Raw genomic sequence first — 16,783 nt, forward strand, 5'->3', positions numbered from 1 at the left:
ACACCGCACTGAGCAAAACTTACACCTTACACAAAATCTTAGCACATGCCAGGGTCGGAGCAACCTTACCTTGCCAAATACTGCTAGATAACAATAAGCAACAAAACTTCATGTTTCCTAATGTTTAGTAATTGATAAAACAGCTGCTTTGTTGTGATAATTATATTTTCTTGAATTTTATATAACTGTTTTCTTTCGAGAAATTGTAAATTAATTATAAACAAATATTAAGTAATGTTCACAGCTGGCACCTCAAGTGCCTGTGGGCGCGGCTTATGAGGCCAGCCACGCAACCGAGGTCTCTGATTGGCCTGAGTTAATGACGTCACAGTGCCGCCCCCTCTGGGGACAAATTATCCAACTAGTCAAGCTAATGACTCTTCCAGATTTTGGAACAATTTTCTTATTGATGATTATCGATGCATTAACGGTGAAGCTACACACAGGATTGTAACAAGTGCAATAAAACCAAACGCTGAGTTTACGTGTCCACGAGACGTCAAAATTCTCAGTATAAATAATAATTTCTACTTTAAGAACTGAAATCGCGACTTGAAAGACACGTGGCGCCATCTAGTGGGTTCCAGGGCAGGTACACGGCCCCCTTATGAGGTACACCTTTTTTAGGTACTTTTTTGAGATACTCCTTTCCCAGAAGGTACTTAACCTTCTTTCCTGTGATAAACACGAATTGCGACAAGATAACAAATATGTCATCAATTAATTAGGAAGTAAATTAAATGAAATGGGCAAAAACTACATAACTAATATATACAAAATTTAAGTAAATTAAACTGCGTTAAAAATAACCGAACGCCTCACGTGTCACTCGCAAGGACATTTAATTTTAAACTTTTTACATTTCTCTTCAAACCACGTGAGTTGTGATCAAATTAGCATAAATATTCACACCTTGGGCCTGAAATAGCCGCTCGTCCTCGCCATTGGAACCCACTTATGAACCTTTTCCTGCGACCACTCACATAAACGGTGAGACTTTGTCCAAATATCTATACTCTCTCCACCCCTGCGAGGTGGGTCATTATGACCCAGTTTGGCCCGGCAATAGGGCGTATCAGTGCTACGTATACACTCAGTGATCGTGCTACAGGTAAGAAAGTGTGTCACTATTCGGACATTTTTTTTAGTGTGGAATCTTCGGCCTTGTCGTACACGTGCGTTATATTTATAAATAAAATATGCAGGCACGTGCGCATGCGTATTTATGATTACTTAAAATAACCTTTGACCTTGATATATAATATATATGAATATAAGATATATATATGAATACAATATAGAAATTTAAAAGTTTTGTTAATGAAACTATTTTTTGTGAGCATTTTTAGTGCTGCAGCGACTGAAAATTGATGAAAATTGTTGAAGAATATAAATTGGTGCTGAATCAGGACGATCCACAACACATGCGGACTGAAACTGCATCGCGATTGGAACAAAGTCTTTCTCGTTTATCTGGGTATATAGCCATAGCTGCGGAGTGCTATACTCACAATATATAACCTGGTATATCAATAGAAGGAATATAGCTAAAATGTGGGGTGCTATACTCGCAATATATAACCTGGTATATCAATAGAAGGAATATAGCTATAAGCTGTGGGGTGCTATACCCGCAATATAAGTGCTATACTCGCAATATATAACCTGGTATATCAATAGAAGGAATATAGCTAAGCTTTAGAGTGCTATACTCGCAATATTTAACCTGGTATATAAATATAGAAGGAATTTGAAGATGAAGACACGCATGCTTCATCACAGCTTCACGAGAAGCAGATGGTGAAGCGCACGTCAGTCTTGACAGATGTCAAGGCTTGGCATGTCAAGAGAGCAGTGTAATACGAGCGCATGTATGACCACACATACACTCGTGTATGAGGATGAATATACTCGTGTATGGCTGTACATTTACTCGTGTATGTCTCTTTATATATAAGTCGGATGTGTGACTGTGACAACGGGGCAAAAATGCATTCATATACATATACACTAGTTTATACATTCAGTGTACTGTACATTCACTTGTATATGACACTGAAAAAATGAATGGCTATATACACTCATTTGTGTATGCCTCTGGATAGTAAATGTGCTACATTCATTTGTGTATATTTTTCTGAATAACGGATGAATGGTTGTGTAAATGAAAGTGTATTGTCATGGGGAAAAAAAGAAATATAAATGGCTGTTGGAATGAGCTATAATAACGTGCGTATATATACATGATATATAGTTACTATGCAGGCATGTGAATATAGAATTATCCTGATTATCATGATCAACTTCAAATGATCTTGCGTTCAGAGGCGGTTTATTGTTCCCATATTTATAGAGAGGCCGAGTACAACAATCCTACACTCTATTATTATGAATATAATTATTAAATAATATTGTATAAAGAATACCATAACATGACCATGACATTATTTATACCATTAATCAATTAATTATTTATTAACTTTCTTAGCGAGATATTTCTTATCGATAAAAGCTTATAGTGGATTCTGAATACTTGTGAGATAAAAATCTAGCTGTGTCCACATTATTACTGGCTATAATTAATATTCTGAATTAAATATTTTGGATTGTGTTTTTAATTAATGGTATTTAAAAGATAATCAGGTTACTTTTGCGTATAAAAAATCAGGTCCGACGCTTCTCAGACGCCGCGGTTGCCAACAAATGGCGAGTGCATTTCAGGCTAACTGAATTAATGAGGAACTTCATAAAGCTCTTAAACAATTGGGCAATTGTCTCGTCTTAGGATACGACTTTGTCTTCCTAAATAGGATACTTACGGTTCTGTTGTTATTCATTCTTGATTTTATTTCTATTATAATTAAGTAATATATAGGTAGATTAATTTGGCAGAAGGAAGCTGGTTTTTTTATGTATGTTTATTGTTTAATTTTATTAGGGTTTTTTCTAGTTTTCACTCATATCATATGAGGAAAATCAAATATTTCATCGCTAATAGAAAATTAATGATAGCGATTAATAATTCAAATGAATGATTTTAACTCACTTATTAGTAGTTGCAATTCATTTTTACACAAGATAATATGCATGACTCCTTAATTATACATGGCGCTTACGACGACACATGAGTGATGTGTTTACCGAATTTTTTTTAAAAAAAGGTTAATACACTCAAAAAATACGTGGTTAATACTGTTCACACAGCGACACACTTTTTGCACGTTGCACCAATACTCCTTTTTTACCTCAACAAACTGCGACAGGATGACGAATTAATTAATTAAGGAATTAATTAAGGAGTTCATCGCTACGTGGACAAAGTCCCACACTTTCTCTGAGTGTACATGCATAACAATGCGCCTTTATATAACGTGTTGAGAAACGATGGAATCCCTATAGAATCAACCGGAATCCTAGAATCCACCAGAGGTGGGCAGTAGCGCGCTATACATGTAGCGGCCGCTACATTTTCAGTAGCGATAGCGGCGCTACATTTAAGGCAATGTAGCGGTAGCGGCGCTACATTTAAGCAATTGTAGCGGTAGAGGTAGCGCCCGCTACATATTTAAGTAGCGATACGAGGTTTTGCCGCTGGCAGCGCTACCGCTACATTTATAGATAAAGTCTTTAGATTTCACTTAATAGTATTAAATATTATTTAAAAACCAACCGTAATCCTAGAATCCACCGCAATCCTAGAGTCCACCGCAATCCTAGAATCCACCGCAATCCTGGAATCCACCGCAATCCTGGAATCCACCGCAATCCTGGAATCCACCGCAATCCTAGAATACACCAGAATCCTAGAGTCCACCGGAATCCTAGAATCCACCGCAATCTATAGAATCCACCGTAATCCTACGATCCACCGGAATCCTATGCATAAAAACTTGCTTTTTTTCAAGCTGGGAGTCTTAATTGAGACAATTTGAACGTCTCCAAGTCCTTGATTCTTTAGTAAAGAACGGGGATCATTTTTAGCGCATTTTCTCATTGATGGAAAAAATGCACTATTGTGCTCGCCATGTCCGTCTGTCTCTCCGTCTGTCCGTCCATCTGTCCGTCTGTCCGTGACCTCAAGTTTTCGTCGACGAGAAAATGCGCTCTCTGTCACTCACTGCAGTGAGTACTGAGTTATAATTTTTCTATTTATTTCTGCTACAAATAAAGGGCTTCAAAGTTTGAATAAAAATTAGTTAAATCAATATATATAAATTTAAATATCGTTATGAAAAAAACAGTGGGGAATTATATACGTTAACTGAGACCATTTCCTTTACCTGCGTAATGCGAGCGAAAAAATGACCTGCCGCAAGCAGGCGTGCGCTTGCACTCAAAAAAATGAATGGGTCATATTGGGCAAATAGTGACACATTTTCTTAGCCACAACACATGCAAAAAGCGGCCGTATCCCTGAAACACCCTTTAGTCAGGCTAAACTAGGTCAGAATGACCCACACATGGGCAAGACGTGCCTCGCTATCTCGACAAAGCCTCACTCATTTCTCTGAGTGCGTGCCCAGCACAAATGAAAAGCGCGGTCAAAAGATACGAGGCGCAAGAGGCGCTCCTGTGCGCCTAATTCGCAATAAAAGCAGGCACTCATCAGCAGTCCATCAGTGCCGAGCAGGGCTTCGTGGGAGAATGTACACGGCCGGTCGTTTGCTTGCCACAATTGGCGTCCATCTCTTCGCCTGCAAGTTGGGCTCCAAGCTTGGCCAAAGCGCCCTTAAATATGATGCGCAGCACAACACCATCTTGAAGAGGTGTTCAACAGATGCACAACACCATTTCCTTAAAGATGTGTTCAACAGATGCACAACACCATCTTCTTGAAGAGGTTTTCAACGGATGCGCAACATCATCTTCTTGAAAGGTGCTCAACAGATGCACAACACCATCTTCTTGACGAGTTGTTCAACACAACACATGCACGGCACAATTTTCTTGAAGAGGTATTCAACAGATGCACAATACCATCTTCTTGAAAAGTTATTCAACAGATGCACGGCACAATACAATCTTCTTGACAGGTGCTCAACTTAGAGTTACTATAACTGATTAATTCTTGTAGAGAGAAACAAGAACATTTTCTGAGCGCCGCGGACTGAAATGGTAGGATTGGTTACGGTCAATAATTACCTTAATGACTATTTATATAATAATTTAATTTATTTTGAAGTCACGTAGCCAATGATGCGCTGCGTACACCTATACTTATCGAAGGCTGAATATACGTACAATAATAACTATTTAATAATTATTTTTTTTTTCTTAATTAACGCTCACATTTCATTCACTTAGTCACGGGATTTCTATCTTCACACACGCTTTTTTTATTAAGTTAATTAATCGCAGCGTATCTCTCCAGGAATTCGTTCCTGTATTTCATCTGGTCACAGAGCTTCTATAACTTCTGGAAAAACGTGTAAATAAGTTCAACGATTATGCCCTGCATGGGCTTCTAACTTCAAGAAAGCTTTAAATAAAGTTACTTCTTTGCCAGGTAGGATTACCCTTTCAAATAACGATGTAACTGCGTGCTGCATTTCCCCGTTATATGCGTCACTCGGAGAAATATTTGAGACTATGTCCAAATAACGATGCACTTTTGCTCGTGTGTGGGTCATCCTGAACCAGTTTGGCCCGACAAAAGGGCGTACCAGTGCTATGTAAGCTCTCTGCTTGTACTGTGGGTGGTGAGAAAGTGTGCCACTATTTGTACAATAAGCCCTTTTTTTCTGAGTGGCGTTGGGAGTATAGGTGCGCAGGATTCTTCGTCTAGGATGCAAGTGGAGGAACAAGTCAAGAATCCAGCGAACTGGCCGACATGTTCGGCGATAAGGAGACGGCGTTGCTGGAAACGAGCGACGCTACCAGAACTTCCAGCACAAGCACTGCGTAAGTCAGGACAGGGAATGTCGTGAAGGGAGATACACGCATAAAAATACATGGATCACATTGCCTAGATAGTGACACTCTGTCTTACTCGTGCGTGGCACTGATACGCAGTATCAGGGTTAGACAATGTATCATTTTTTAACGGGTAGAACTGCATTAACGTGTTTTTCGGGCTAATTGGGTCAGAATGGCCCACACATTAGCAATATATGCATCTTTATTTGGACAAAGTCTCAGTCATTTCTCTGTGTGTAGAGTACTGCAGGACTGTGTGTAATTATTCATTTACATTTATGAACACGTGCGATGAGCATATCATGACGCTTATAAATGATGATCATAAATTCAACCGAACGTTATTGTGCGAACCAAATTTTATGATGAGCTTGCTATACAATTACTGGAGCTACCCAAGTTTGAGCCGTGGCACGATAAATTTAGGACGCTATTAGTTGACCTAGTGTACGTTTCTTCAAATTCTTAGTACAAGTGGCTTGAATGCTCGTAATTCAATGAAGGCACACTATATACACACTCAATCTCAAAACACAAATTCAAACCTCGATCAACCGGAGATGCCCGAAACACGATCAGAAACTTTTTTTAATTCAGTCGCCCAGTTCCATTCAGTTTCTTTGGAATAAGGAAGGTGTAAAATGCGCAATAAACTTGTTCGTAAATTGAACTGATGCCGAGATTTCCTCCAGTAAATTATGTGCAGAGCAATGCAAGCACAGCAGCACCGCATGCAGAGCGCCTGCTGATGACAGCGCTCTTGGCTGATGCATATTCATAAAATTGATAGGCCGTGTTTGTCCAAATAGTGTCACCCTTTCATCGCATAGCACTGATACGATTTTTTCCAGACCGAACTAGGTCAGGATGACCCACAATTGGGAAAAAATGCATCGTCATTTGGACAGTTTCATATATCAATCCTTTCCTCTGCATGTTTGACATTATCTAGAGTGGAATTTAAGATATGTAGTACAATATAAACGAGAGCACCTACGCGTATTGAATCCAAAAATGTGATACTAGATTATCCTTGTATATTTAACTGATGTTTTCGAACTGATCAAGTTACCGGACTGCTTTAATCTCGTATATATGGAGCAACATATTCGTAGAATTCCAGCCTAATTTACTATCGGCTTATCGGTGTTCACTTTACCCTCTTATGTTTATGTACCGTTTGAATCTAGACGATATTGATTAAATTCACCTATGTTGTTAAACACAGAAAAATGAATGGGCTATGTAGTCCAGATAACGACACACATTCCGCACGTAGCACTGATACCTCATTTTTCTGGCCAAAATGGGTTAGGATAACCCACGCAGGAGCAAAAAGTGCATCGCTTATAGTTCAAGTAACTTGGGTAGGTTACCATGTTCTTTGAGAAATGAGATAGAGCAAAGAGTGCTGGTCTTTTAAACATTATCTTATCGTTTTGAGATAGATGGGTTGTGTTATGAGAATCATATTTTAGAAGTCAATTTTCACCCTACTTAATCATTTACGTAACGATGTTTTCGATTCTCACGTGAACTGATGAATTATAACTAACTTGTATTCTAATACATATTCTCTATTGATACATTCTGCTTCTGCAGTCCAATAAAAAGCTTTTCACACGTGAATTACTGTATGTAAACGAGTATATCTAACCTTAATCATAGACCACCGCTCACTCGTCGTCCAACTAAGGCATGTCATCGTTCCACTTTAGTATGAATTGAACTGAATTGCTAGTCACATGCATCTATTCACATATAGTTATTTTGCTCAATAGTCGTGAAAGTTGAAGAAATACATGTTATAAAAAGTTATATGATAATAATCAAGAAAAATTACATATACATAAATTTTAACGAAGTAATGAATCCTTTTTTATATATATTTTTTATATATACATTTTTGCCGCTAAAAAGTGCTTTATTGGCCTCGTAAATTTCATACTATGTTATTTAAAACTCGTCAGGCGTCTCTATGAGCGACAATTTTGTCATCGACAGATTTGACCGGAGAAAATTTCTTGCTCTAATTTTATCCAAATGTAAGAATAAAAAATTTAACATTTGCGCCTGGACGGCCTGGTACAATATCCACTATTACGCATTGCGAAATTGCTATAATGTTTTAATAGAATTTGATGAATCAAAAATATTCTCCATCCGATGCCGTTTTTTAAAATCCGCTCACGTGTGAGTGGCCAGAGAGGGACAGTCACTCAGCCTCTCAGTCTCAGGGACTTGTCAGTAGTCCTTGTTAATGTTAAACAGTTACACTAAATGTTACCTAGTTGTTAGTCCCTAACTCTTCGAACTGAAATAACTAACATGTCACCTTTCAAAGATTGGTACTACGTCACATCTAAACTCATACTTTTAGTTCTACAATATTGAGTATCAATATTACAATTTACTATTTAGCTTATGAAGAATGAATAATTGTTGTTTAGCTTATGAAGAATGAATAATTGTTAGGCCTACTGAGTACTGCCTAATGCCTATTTCATTATTTGTTTATTACTAATCTCAGTATTTGTTAGTAATCTCACTAATCTGTAATTCTGAACTGGAAAAATGTTTGAAAATAATGAACCTGTGGTCCGTGGATGAGATGAATTTGCCATGCTCTTTTATATGACAATTTAGCCCATTGGATATTCATATTCCTTGGGTGCCGGCTGTGCCCGGTGGTGGACTGGGCCCTTACCCCTTAGACCTTAGTTACCCAGTTTTTTTATGTATACTAAATCAATAGAATTCAGAGAAAAATATAATTTTACAGCAATTTTTAAGAATCTTCCTTGAAAAGCATATATTTTTCAAAAATTGCATGTGGAACAATTTGTTTGGCATGGGTCCATCCATGGGATGGTACCTATGGAATTAATGGAAATTCCTGTCAATATTTCAGCTTGGCTATCAGGCTATGAATTACAGAATTCAGAAAATTTATGAATAAGTATTATTATTAAGTAGGTTCTTTACAGTTGAATAATATACTGTGTCTCAGCTATCTGAACATGCTTTCTGACTGGTGACTGCATGATAATAGAATTTATACAGGTTTGATTGAAGACCAGAGTCCAGACACCAAAGCGTACTTTTATTAACAATTTTCTTTTTGTTTTTTTTTTCGATGAGCCGAACAAAATTTCTTGCAGGTGCTTGAAGATCAACACGTTGCGGGTGCTTGGAGATCAACATAGATCAACTTGGACAAAATTGCATGTTGCCTTTTCTGGACGTCCTGGTGCAAGACTATAATAATTCGTTCGTCACAAAAGTTTATCGATAACCTACAGACGTCGGAAAGGTCCTGAACCAAGAAAGCGAATGTCCCCAGCGCTACAAAATCAGCACTAAACCCGCCTTCATACATTGAGCGTTCAAGACCTGTACCTCTGCTCGTGACTTAAAAACTGAACTCCGAACCTGCAAACAAATTCTTGTCAACAACGGCTATGCAAACAAAATGATTGACAAAGAAATTTCAAATATCAGAGCATGTCAAAACCTAACAGATGATTCCTCATCAAGAGGTTGCGTCACCAGAATTTACTATCAAAACCAAATGAACGATGGTCATAGGACTGACGAACGAGTCCTCAATTCAATTGTGCAAAATAACATCAGCTGCACAACAGTAACTGACCGAATACGACTTATGATTTACTACAGAAACAAAAAGATCAAGAATTTAATCATGAAAAACAATCCATGTAAAAAGTCCGGACCACTACAAGAAACCAATGTCATTTACAAATTTCCCTGCATGAAAGAAGGTTGTAGACTTCTCCAAAATGTAAATTACATCGGTTTGACAAGCACGACATTGAGCCGTAGAATCACATGCCATCTGCAAGCTGGAGGACCAAAGAACCAATTGCGGGAGGCCCACAACGAGACTATCGCCCGTGCCACGTTGGAGGCCTGCACCAGCATCGTCATGCGGTGCCCCGACACTACGAGACTGTAATTCGAAACATCGCATTCCAGTAAAATGTCATTTTGTAATCTGCTTTTTGATCTCCAAGCACCTGCAAGAAATTTCGTTCGGCTCATCGAAAAAAACAATAAGAAAATTGTTAATAAAAAGTACGCTCTGGTCTTCAATCAAACCTGTATAAATGAAGAACTTCTGCCTAACTACACTGATAATTGAATTGTATATATAAATGATAAATCAATGTACAATTTTACATTTTGATTTTTGAATACGGTAGCAAATGATCAGGGCCTAAAGCCACCTGATCACTCATGCTTGCTTTTGTGTAGCAGGTATGCTATTTCTGCTAGGAAACCCAATTTCAAAGATAAATTGGTTGTAAACTAAAATTCTTTTCTGATTTTTCCAGCATTAGCTTTGATTTTAATCTATTGGGAACACAAATTGAAAACTGGAAAATCATGAAACGGTAAGTATTTCAAATCAGGGGCTCATGGTAGTACTTTCAAAATTAAGTTAGCCCTAATGTTTTCTTAAAGTTGTTAATCGATATTTTTAATGACAAACTTTGGAAATGCTGAGCTATAAACATGTACTATAGTTGATATTTTGTTCAAGAAAACTTTTATATTCTGTGTGATACCTATAACATAATTTTTGTTTCACTTTGCAGAGGCCGGATTGAGCTGGGCGATGTCACCCCTCACAACATAAAGCAGTTGAAGCTCCTCAATCAAGTGGTCTTTCCTGTCAGCTATAATGACAAATTCTATAAAGATGTCCTAGAAGCTGGGGAGCTGGCCAAGCTTGGTATGTTTGTGCCTTTCATATAGGCTTTCATTTGATTTTTAGTGATGAATTTCATTGCTTTTGGAAATCAGAAGTTAGCTTATTTATTTCTGATAGGTACCTTTCTTAAGTTTTTTTTAATTATAAATTTGCTAAGATATATAGCTGTGTTTTGGTTTTTCATTTCAGAATCTCATTGGACTTGTATTACAATAAGCTGTTTGCTTGATTACTGATTAGTTTTCTTGCTCCCTGTGTACATCAGTTTTACGTTTTGATTTTATCTGAAATTTCCCTGCAGAATGCAGAATTGATGCAAATAATCTAGCCTGAGGGTTTTTTTTCATTTTTTTTAATTGTTCACACTGACTAATAACAACATTTACTTTGACTGTAAAAGTTACCCTTTTACCTACTAGACCTTGTTGTTCAATACATATTTATGCTCCTCCATAGCAACATTCTTTATTGAGTTTTAGAGATAAACCAGTAAGCTTCATGGATATCATCATTAACATTCATATATCAAATGAAATCTCAAAGTACATCAGTAAATTAGAAATGACCTGGTTTTAAAAACCTCTTGTTTGCCTGCATGACATTGTTCTTACAGCTTACTATAATGACGTGGTGGTGGGAGGCGTATGCTGCCGTATTGATGTGAGTGAGGGGCAGCGACGACTCTACATCATGACGCTGGGATGTCTTGCGCCCTACAGACGACTTGGCATCGGCACCCTCATGCTCCAACATGTCCTCAACTATGTTGAAAAAGATGCCAACATTCACTGTATATTTTTGTAAGTATCTGTGACAAGCATGTGTATATGAGTGAGGATATGTGACAAGCATGTGTATATGAGTGAGGATATGTGACAAGCATGTATATATCTATGAGGATATGTGACAAGCATGTATATATCTGTGAGGATATGTGACAAGCATGTAGGTATATATCTGTGAGGATATGTGACAAGCATGTAGGTATATATCTGTGAGGATATGGGACAAGCATGTATATATCTGTTTTGATCTGTGACTAGCATGTGTCTGAGGATCTGTGTCAAGCATGTGTTTGTGTGGACCTATGACTAGCATGTAGCTGTGAGGATCTGTGACAAGCATGCAGCTGTGAGGATCTGTGACAAGCATGCAGCTGTGAGGATCTGTGACAAGCATGTATCTGTGAGAATCTGTGACAAGCATGTATCTGTGAGAATCTGTGACAAGCATGTATCTGATATCTGTGAGGATCTGTGACAAGCATGTATCTGTGAGGATCTGTGGCAACTGACCAGCATGTATCCGCGAGGTTGTGTGACAAGCATGAAGCTGTGAGGTTCTGTGACAGGCATGTATGCTTATGTTGGTATTTTATTTATTACTCTTTATTCATGGTTCAGCTACGTAAAATATTCACGTAACAATAAACAAAATTAGCAGTATATGGATATAATGGTACTTCACATCGATTTGGTTTTGTTCCGAAGCACATCTGAGCTACCAATCACTAATTATATTTTATTATGTAAATATTGCAGACACGTGCAAGTAAGCAATGACGGAGCTCTCGACTTCTACAGGAATTTCGGCTTTGAAGTTGTTGAAACTAAAGAACATTACTACAAGAGGATCGAACCTGCCGATGCTCATGTATTACAAAAAACCATTAGTAAATCTTGAAATTAATTGTTCTGTTTTTTTCCTGAAATCGGTATATATGTTACTAATGTTTGCACCACGTTTAAATACTTTTGTAGATTCAGCCTTTCATATTTTTGCAGTTTTTTTCTTTGCAGGCTGCATACTTTTTCAAGTGTTACAAATTTTTTTCAATTATTTGGCTTCCACGTAATTACGCGAAAATTGATCAAACGGTGGTCAAAAACCAAGCGAACCCTGTTTCTGCATTACAGGAGAACCGACTGAAGGAATATCCGATGCGTGATGAGTGCTCAAAATGTTGCACGTTTACAATCCAATTCTATTGAATTGACTTAGAGACTTGGAGCGTGATCCAAAATCAGTTGAAAGACTAATTATAACCAAGTAAAATTTTGTTTGAATTAACGGTATTGTAATTAAATGAAATGATTATTTTGTCGAATTATCTGAAAGTAATCACGCGACACTGGCTCAAATCAAAAATAACTAGCGAGAAAACTCAATGCTACGTTAAAGCGGACAGGGTAGCTCCAGCGGTTAAATCGTGAATAGCCATTCGAGTGGCAAGGGTGAACAAGTACGCATGTGTGCGATATAGCGCCGGCAAATATGCAGATATCCATAAGTTTTACTTCAAAATTGAACATTGATTTACAAAATTTTATAAATTGCGAAGCGGTGTGCCTGTTTGAGATAGTTGTGTAGCCAAAAGTCTATATTTGTTGAAACCGCTTTCGTGTCGTTTTAAATTTTCAGCGTGCGAACTGAGCAAGAGCTGAAGAAGCAAGATGGCCGCCTTGTGGAAGTATGAGCTATGTTGACCTGTGCGTAGCAAGTTAGCCGTTAGCGATTAGCCTTAAGTCTTGCGTTTACTAAAGCATCTTGCGGCTACTTTCCTTTGAAGTTCATTTCATCGTAAATTCTTTGTTGTATATTAAACTATAATATTTTTTGCCTCTATGGACAATGTCCAATTTAGAATATGAAGATACTATTAAAAGTTAAGAACCAACTCAACCAAGCGTGTGAGGCAGCTAGACTCACTCTAGAGACTAGAGCGCTAGATGGTAGACCCAGAAACTTTTGAGACTTCCAGACCCAGACTCCTAATTTGGAATATTGTGCATACCTAATTTTCCTAAAATTGCAGGTTAAAATGATAATTTCAGGGTTGATTAGGTAGGACCAGAAAATTGAAAATGCAGATGATAATAAGATGTTAAGCATGGGTGAGAATGTGCAATACGGTACTTTATGTTTATTCACTAAAGAAATTGGCAGGGGTGGTGATTTTTTTAATTAAAATAATCAATGATATTTGTTATTTTTTCATGATTTATTTGATTTTTCTTATTTTTTCCGCTCTTTTGTCTTTTTGAAAGGTTATTTATTAGGTATGTTGCAATTAGCCTACTAACAATAACAGTATAAGGATCATAATGGATGGCTAAAATGGGCAATTATTGTCATCAGTAATGGCCAACAGGCCAAGGTGGTATTTACCACTTTTGGATTTTTGGGAAAACAATTATTGATAAGTTAATTCATTAGCTTTGTAAAATTTATATGGAGCAAGGTAATGAGCTAAATATTGACCATTTAACTGGCTTCAATATACAAAAACACTTCAGGAATGCAGATCTTCTAAACATTGAAGAGTCACACAACAGATACTGAGCCACACTCAGGATGATGTATGTTTTCGGTTAATTTTCACCCGCATTTTGACTTTTTTTAAGCCATTGCTGTGCACAGTTGGTGCAACTTCTGGCCATCCCCGCTTGTGCGCGCAAGAGTCGGCGCAGCGCACGACAGCGTTGGCGCAGCACATGCAAGCGTCGGCACAGCGCGCACATACATTTTGTCAAGGGTCAAGTCAACAAGTCACTCAAGTGACAAAAATCGTATAATACTCAATATGTGTTTAATTATCTATCAATAATCTATGATTTTCCTTGATTTGGAAATTTTGTGAAAGTAAAAATCTAGAAATTTATTTTCAAAGAAATTTTCTACAAATTTCCTATACGAACTGACAAACATCGTTTGTTTACCTTCCGTAGACCGTGCGGAAGTGAGGCAATATTCTGTCCGGACATGAGGGCCGGAGGGTGTGAGGCAAGTGGTGAATAACCAAGTCCTCAGAAATTGGGCATATGAAGACTGAAGTAAACAAATATTAGTGTTAAATGACAGATTTAGCTTGTTCTATATATACTATTAGTGCGCTGATAGGGTTATTAAAGATTCTATGGTTAATGAAAGGAGTCAAATCTTCCTGACCGTGGATACTGAGATAGGTAGCTGATAGCACAGTGCACAGCACTATCAATAGATCTACTAATTTTTTGTACTATAAATCTACCAGACTCTACACTCTAAACACACCGACTAGTAGTGACTGACTGCACTGTTCCCATTTAAGTCAGACCAATAAACCAATATTAAACATAAACTGAACAATAACCAAACAAACCTCAAATGAAACCAGACTTTAGAGAAAAGCTAACACTGTTTGGAATAAACATGTGCATAATTCAAACATTTTATTTCCATTCACTGCATTTAATTATTTTATATATAGTCTTATAATTGTAATTGTCTTGTTTCTAGTTTTAAATTCACATATTTAAAGATTGAAATTAAATATTTTAATTTGAATACTCGTATTAGGGTGGAAAATCTTTCTAATTGCCTAAAAGGTCATTACAATCTCAATCTTTCAATATATAGGATAGGATGGGACAGAACCAAGTGAGCAGTTTTGAGACAAAATAAAAGAGTAATGGAGGTACATAAGAAAGTTTATTTTCTGAGAGGTTAGCATTGCATACATTTAGAATACTTATGTTTTAAAAACAATTTCTGGAAGATGGGGGCCCGTTAGCTGCAACACACTGTTGGAGTCGTTCTTAGAGGAGATGTGTATAAGAGACAGGTGCTCACACAGCTCGAATGTCACTCAATGTTTTGAAATGCATGTTCCCAGACTCTGAGGGGTGATTTACAGTGGCCTGTGAGGTCACCTGATTTGAGCATTTGCGATTTCTTTCTTTGGGGACATCTAAAAGAGAAGTTCAAAAGTTGCCCTCACACACTACCACAGGTAAGGGGAGATTATTGCAGAAGAGGTTATGGCCGTACCTCGCCATATGTGTGAACGTGCTGTAGAAAACTTCCAAGAACAATTCCCAACAGTGTGATGCAACTAACAAACCCCATCTTCCTGATATTGTTTTTAAAACATAAGTATTTTAAATGGTATGTTATGCTAATTTTGAGGAAAAAAGACTTTCTGCTTCATGTACCTCCATTACTCTTTTATTTTGTCTCAAAACTGTTCAATCATTTCTGCCCCACCCTGTATAGGCTAGCTAGCTCATTTAAATTGTAATTTGTAATCAATATATAACAAATAGTCAAATAGTTGAAGACTACTTATAGCCTTATAAGAATTAGCTAAGCTGCTAGCTACGTACAATGTATTGCACACTTGATGCCTCTGTACCAAAAACATTCAATTTATTGGAACCTAATACACACTAAAGGCAACAAGTTTATATACCAATTTGTCATTCATATTACATTTATATTAAACCATGAATAACAATACCTCAACATAAATTAAAGACAGCCACTCAATATATTTAAATATATATGAAAAAATCATGATTTTTGTATAAAAAAAGTCAAGTGATTTAATCACATGATTTAATCATTTTGATTTAATTATTGCCAATCCTGGTATAACTTGCCAACAAAGGCAAAATAAGAAAAATTGTCACAAGCTAAACCTCACCATTGAGAGGTTAGGTTTCTATATGCAAAGTTTCATTCGAATCTGTTTTGTATTTTAGAAGAAATCTCTGTTTCACTGCAAATTTAAGCACTATTTTGCTGTTTAAATCACGAATGAGGGAAAAGATAAAAATACTTGCCAACGAAGGCCAAACGTAAAAAATTTTAATGAGCTAAACATCTCCGTTTAGTATTCAGAAATTCATATTCAAAATTTCATTCAGATCTGTTCAGTACACTGGAAGAAATGGCCGGTACACTGCAAATTTTGGCACGTTTCGTCATATAAGTCACAAAGGAAGGCGATATTAAAAAAATTATCATGAGCTTGACAGCAATGTTAGGCCATAATGAATATGTGTACCAAGTTTCATCGAGATATGTTCAGTACTTTGGAAGATATTCCAGGTACACTGACGGCTGGGAGACTGGCCATAAATTTGTCCAAAACGTTGTGATGAGCCTCTTGAAGCTATTCATATTTTATTAATGTTTGTTGTTAGTCTATTTCAGTGGTTCCCAAACTTTTTCAGGCGGCCGCCCCCTTTGGCTCCCTAGTGAATTTCTATCGCCCCCCACAGACACATATAAAAACATACGCCTCTTTCTTGAAATTTAGTACGCTGCAATTTTAGNAGTAGCTGCCGAAAAATTATTTTCTACTTTTGA

General features: G+C 37.2%; 1 protein-coding gene across 1 annotated transcript; it reads left to right on the top strand.

The window, feature by feature from the left end:
• The first annotated feature begins 7,974 nt into the window (after nucleotides 1-7,974).
• Nucleotides 7,975-12,341, top strand: LOC108678349 (probable N-acetyltransferase san). Its single transcript, XM_018166731.2, has 5 exons — nucleotides 7,975-8,109; nucleotides 10,272-10,331; nucleotides 10,536-10,672; nucleotides 11,265-11,451; nucleotides 12,193-12,341. Exons 2-5 carry the CDS (start codon nucleotides 10,324-10,326, stop codon nucleotides 12,332-12,334), a joined length of 474 nt encoding a protein of 157 aa, XP_018022220.1. The 5' UTR covers nucleotides 7,975-8,109; nucleotides 10,272-10,323; the 3' UTR covers nucleotides 12,335-12,341.
• The last annotated feature ends 4,442 nt before the right edge of the window (nucleotides 12,342-16,783 follow it).

This window comes from Hyalella azteca, unplaced genomic scaffold, assembly GCF_000764305.2.
Source record: "Hyalella azteca isolate HAZT.00-mixed unplaced genomic scaffold, Hazt_2.0.2 contig14064, whole genome shotgun sequence".
Lineage (NCBI taxonomy): Eukaryota > Metazoa > Arthropoda > Malacostraca > Amphipoda > Hyalellidae > Hyalella > Hyalella azteca.

Coding starts and splice junctions, on each gene's coding strand:
- LOC108678349 (XM_018166731.2), top strand. Junction 10,673..11,264: donor TGGGGAGCTGGCCAAGCTTG/GTATGTTTGTGC, acceptor TTGTTCTTACAG/CTTACTATAATGACGTGGTG. Junction 11,452..12,192: donor AACATTCACTGTATATTTTT/GTAAGTATCTGT, acceptor TAAATATTGCAG/ACACGTGCAAGTAAGCAATG.